At 38.0% G+C, this 5,124-nt stretch overlaps 1 protein-coding gene across 1 annotated transcript; it reads right to left on the minus strand.

The window, feature by feature from the left end:
• Positions 1–519: 519 nt before the first annotated feature.
• Positions 520–1,445, minus strand: LOC101828497 (olfactory receptor 2A2-like). The gene is given in 2 exon segments (XM_005083059.3): positions 520–797; positions 800–1,445. Coding segments are annotated over 2 exon segments (924 nt in total).
• Positions 1,446–5,124: the final 3,679 nt, after the last annotated feature.

Below are 5,124 nucleotides of genomic sequence, written 5' to 3' on the forward strand. Positions count from 1 at the left end.
CATCATTTCTTGTGCTTGCACTAGTGTTTAATCACCTTTCCTTTAAAATAAGTGATTAGTGATAAAATGTAAATAATTGATGCAAATATAAGTGAAAAATTGTGTTCCATTTAGGAGAAGCTCTCAACATTAAGATTCAATCCAAAAATTGGACTCATAGAGTTAGCTATGAGATATCATTTTCCCTGTTATTTTGTACCACTTCCAGAACTGGAATTTGAGCAATTACAGTTTTTAAAATCGGGCTTCTATCCGTGTGTTTGCGCATAGCTTTTATCCCAGCACTTGGGAGGCAGAGGCAGGTGAATCTCTGTAAGTTGGAATCCAGCCTGCTCTACATAGCGAGTTCCAGGACAGCCAGAGCCACAGGGTAAACACCCCATCTCAAAAACAAACAAACAAAAAGTAGCTAAGTAAGTAAGTACATAAATAATCAGATTTCTAGTTGAGAAATTTCCCTGAATTTTGCTTCAGCTAACTGCACACTTCAGGACCACGCACCTAATTCACATGTGCCCCTCACACAGATCTCTTCTGCAGTGCTCTGTGGAAGGCTTCTTTCACCTGGGCATTCCTCAGGCTGTAGATGAGGGGATTCAGCATTGGGTTAAAGAGACTGTGAAACAATGACAAAATTTTCTCCTGCTCCTCTCGTTGGTCAGAGTCAGGAACCATGTAAACCAACATGGCTATCCCAAAGAAGAGCCCTACCACGCAGAGATGGGAGGAACAGGTGGAGAAGGCCTTCCTGCGGCCCTCCTTTGACTGCATTTTTAGGATTGTCCTGAGGATGTGTAAGAGACGAGCATTGAGCAAAGAGGCCCAACTAAGACAAAAACACAGGCAGCAAGGATGACAACTTGGTTAATCAAGGTGTCAGCACAAGCCAGCTTGAGAACAGCCAGGATTTCACAGAAGAGGTGGTTCACCTCCCGGGGCCCACAGAAGGGCAGCCTTAGCAGGAGAATTATGTGAGCCATGGAGAGGATAAACCCACACGACCAGGAAGTGGCAGCCAGGGCTACACACAATTTCCAACTCATGACGACGGTATAGTGCAGCGGGTGGCAGACGGCCACAAACCGATCATAGGACATTGCTGCCAAAATCAAGCACTCTGAAGCTGCAAAGGCCAAGTACAAGAACGTCTGTGTGACGCATGGAACAAAGGAGATGTTTTTTTTCTGGGTCGCGAGGTTCGCTAGCATCTTGGGGACATTGTTGGAAGCGTAAGAGATGTCAAGGATGGCCAGGTGTGAGAGGAAGAAGTACATTGGGGTGTGCAGCCTGGGGTCCAGGTAGATGAGCCCCAAGATTATGCCATTTGTCAGCAGGCTGAAGATGTACAACAGGGAGAAGACCCAGAAGAAGAGCATCTCCATCTCTGCGCTGAGCTGGAGTCCCACCAGGATGAATTCCGTGACCCATGTCTGGTTGTCTCTCATTTCTTTATGACAGCGGACGTAGCAGTGACATGCGGTGGTAAGCCCAGAACTGGACAATCAATGAAAACTGGATTTATTTATGTCAAGACAAGGGCAGGAAACAGTTCAGTGCTTCCTCTTATTTCACACTTCCTGACAGCCATCTGTGTTTCTGAACCTTTACTATGAAGTAAGTTGAAACATTAAAATATGTATATGCGAAATTATTCAAAGACCCCTTATGTCCCTTCACTCAGATTTAGCATATATCGATGCCTCTGCTGTTTATCTTCTACTCTTTGTCTCTGTACACTTAATGTTTTCGAACCATTTGAAATCGCCGCCCCATTATAATTGTAAAAACAATCAGGAGATGTAATGCTTATATGTTTGTTTTCTCTAATATCTCCACCCACACAGGACCTAGCCTGAGATTTAACATTATATTTAATATGACCCTTCTTAGCATCTTTGTAATTTGAATGTGTCCTTGGTCTTTACATGTTTTCCTTATATTGACATTTTGAAGAGTAAATAATAAATAGTAGGATTGAAAATATACTGTATTTCCCATGTATTGATTCAGATTACTCATTTTCTGCATGAAGTATACTTAACCCATTATTTGCAGATGAGGGTGTTAATTTGTTCCCTTGTCAGGACAAAGCTAAGTTGGATGAGTTGATAAACACAGTGAATTTTGATATTTCCATTTTATAGCTCTTATTTTCCCCAATCAGTTTCTTGGATAGCTACTAAGATTGTATATATATATATATATATATATATATATATATATATGATTTTATATGGTAATGATGATTGAGAATATAGTTTTATGTCTGTTAGTTGACCATTATGCAGAAAAATGCTCTATTGATCCATCTCTTTCTGTTTGGACTTACATTGTTAGCCAGTGGATGATATTTCATTATTACCATTTGTTTGATGCCTTGTTTTCTGCATGAGGCCCCTCCAAGCTTCTTCTCTTGTGTCTTTAGCCTACTTTGGATTTGAACTCTCCCTTACTTCTGTTGAGAACAGAAGTTTCAGACTCATCTATTGATAGTCAACATTTCATTCATCAACCAACATCTAGACTTTATTGGACTCTGTTTAAAAAGATTTAATTTTTATTTTTACATATATGAATGCCTGCATTTATGTATGTGTGCCATAAGGGGGTCAGGTGCCCAGGGCGTCCAGAAGAAGGCATCAGATCCCTTGATCTAGGGTGCTGAGAATGGAACTCATGTGTTGGGGAAGTCCTGTGCATTTGTCAATAAAGTACTGTCTGGCCAATGGGGAATCTAGATAGGAGGGACTAGGAGTCCAGGAGGACTCTGGGTAGGAGAACACAGAGAGTTCGAGATGTAACGCCATTGGGGTAGGAAGCCCGGAAACCTCTCCGGTAAGAGACATACTTAGATTAACAATTATGAGGTAATTACTTAAGGTAGAGCTAGCCAGTAAGAGACAAGCAAGGCCAACAGCTTCATAATTAATACAGCGTCTTGTGTGTTTATTTGGGGACTACAAAGCGGCAGAGCCCAGGTGGCTGGCGGGTGATAAACCAAAGCGGCTAGCAAAGAAAAAGCGTCTCTTAACACTCATGTCATCTATAAGAGCGAGAAATGCTCATAACCACTGAGCAAACTGTTCAGCCACCTTTATTAGAGTAAATTCTGCTTTATTTAGTGCTGAAGTTGCACCTAGTGCCTTCTATATCTAAGGAAGTTCCCTACTCTGAAACTATAGTTTTAGTCCAGTAATGTAAGTTTTATCCTAAGCATAGTATTCATTTCTGGTGTCCTTCTGTATGAAGGACAAAAGGATAAAAGGAATTTTATACATTCTCAAGATTCACTCTGAAAACTGTATATGCAGAACTGGTTCCAATTATGAAGTCAAATCTTCTTAGTAAATTAAATCAAAGAAAATGTTTATTATATACTTTAATATCTTATTTTAATACAAATATGTGTTTGTGATTTTATAAACATATTAATCAGTGGGTTTTCTTATCATCTGTCTTTTAATCAATTCTAGAAAACTATATACTCTTGAGTAATTTAGATTTAGAGATTAATTTTCACAAAGTGATCACTGATGATAATTCTTATTGTCTACCATCTATTTATATTATGGATTTAAAAATCATAATATGCTTTTATTCAATTATGGCTATCCTTTGTAGATATACAATGAACCATTTCCCATGTCAAAATATTTGCCTGTAACACACATTGACCTGAATCTATTTATCTACATATGAAAACATCTATCTCAAATTAGCTCAAAGTCAAAACAGCAAGATATCTAGGCATATTCAGATTATCACAATATCTGTGGCTTCAGAAGGGTGTTTAATCATTGTCTTGTAATGATAAATTATTGCTTCATTTTTATAGTGAATACCAGAGAGACAGTAGTTCTTCATACTTTGATGAAACCTGCCTGAAATCAACCTTCTTAGGATCATCTTTACTTGGCATGATATCGATGCTAAGAAAAAATAATACATTTACCTGGAACACCATTCATTTTGTTTGTCTTTTGTTTTCTTGAGACAGGGTTTCTCTGTGTAATAACCCTAGCTGTCCTGGAACTCACTCTGTACACCAGGCTGGCCTTGAACTCACAGAGATCTGCTGGCCTCTGCCTCCTGAGTCGTGGGATTAAAGGTGTGTGCCACCACCACCCAGTCTGAAACACCATTCTTTTACAAAGCTGAAATGCAACCTAGTTTGTGATGTGTAGCCACCGGTTGCCAGAATGAAATGCCCACCTGTTCTACCTTCATCTTAGGCCCTGAGTCAAGGGAGGTGACGTGTTTATGTGACTTTTGTGTTCCTTAGTCCCCAGGTTCCATGTGGTTACACTTGAAAGAACTATCTTAGTGTCACTCTTTATGTTTCCTTCCTAGATGCCATTCTACCTTGATTAGTAAGAACAAGAGATACATATTTTTATGACAAATCTAATCTAAGTTTTTTTTCAATTCCAGTTACTGACATTAGAAGAAATTCTACTTCAAGGATGAATGACATTTGGAACAATGTGATTCATCATTCACATTCAACAGAAAAGACAGTCTGTAACAACATGGAAACTACAAATGAACAATATTTTTAAACAATCAGTTTTAAAAATACCACTTTTAGTGTTTGAAACTGTACATGGATTTAATTGCATTTTGATCATACTTGGCTTTCAGCAAGGTTATTGTAAAGCATACAATGTATTTCCTCTTATGAATTAAGTCTCTCATGAAGTGTATTGCATATATAAGTGAAGTGTATTGTATTACATATGTCAATTAAGGGATTAAGGGTCATATTTAAATATGCTGTTACCTGTTATGGACTGAATGATAAACTCCAAAGGTATAATTTTATTATATATATTATTTTAGTAGAGTATCTTTGAAGATGTGATTTCTGGTACTTTTCAAAACTTTGAATATTAGAGAGGTTAAATAACATCATATCTGCTTTGAATTGATAGTTTAAGAAGACAACTTCATAGTAAGTTTTTGGAGGAAGCGCTTTATAACTACATGAGAGGGAGACTTGGAGATGCACATATAATTGTCTTACAAAGTTTTCTAATTTCTGTGCTCAGGAAAGGAATTGGTTCAATGAATTTCTTTGAGAAATAAAACCTCAATGAAGGAGAGAGATGAAATAATAGATTCTTT

The sequence above is a fragment of the Mesocricetus auratus genome, unplaced genomic scaffold (genome assembly GCF_017639785.1).
Source record: "Mesocricetus auratus isolate SY011 unplaced genomic scaffold, BCM_Maur_2.0 Super-Scaffold_100694, whole genome shotgun sequence".
NCBI lineage: Eukaryota > Metazoa > Chordata > Mammalia > Rodentia > Cricetidae > Mesocricetus > Mesocricetus auratus.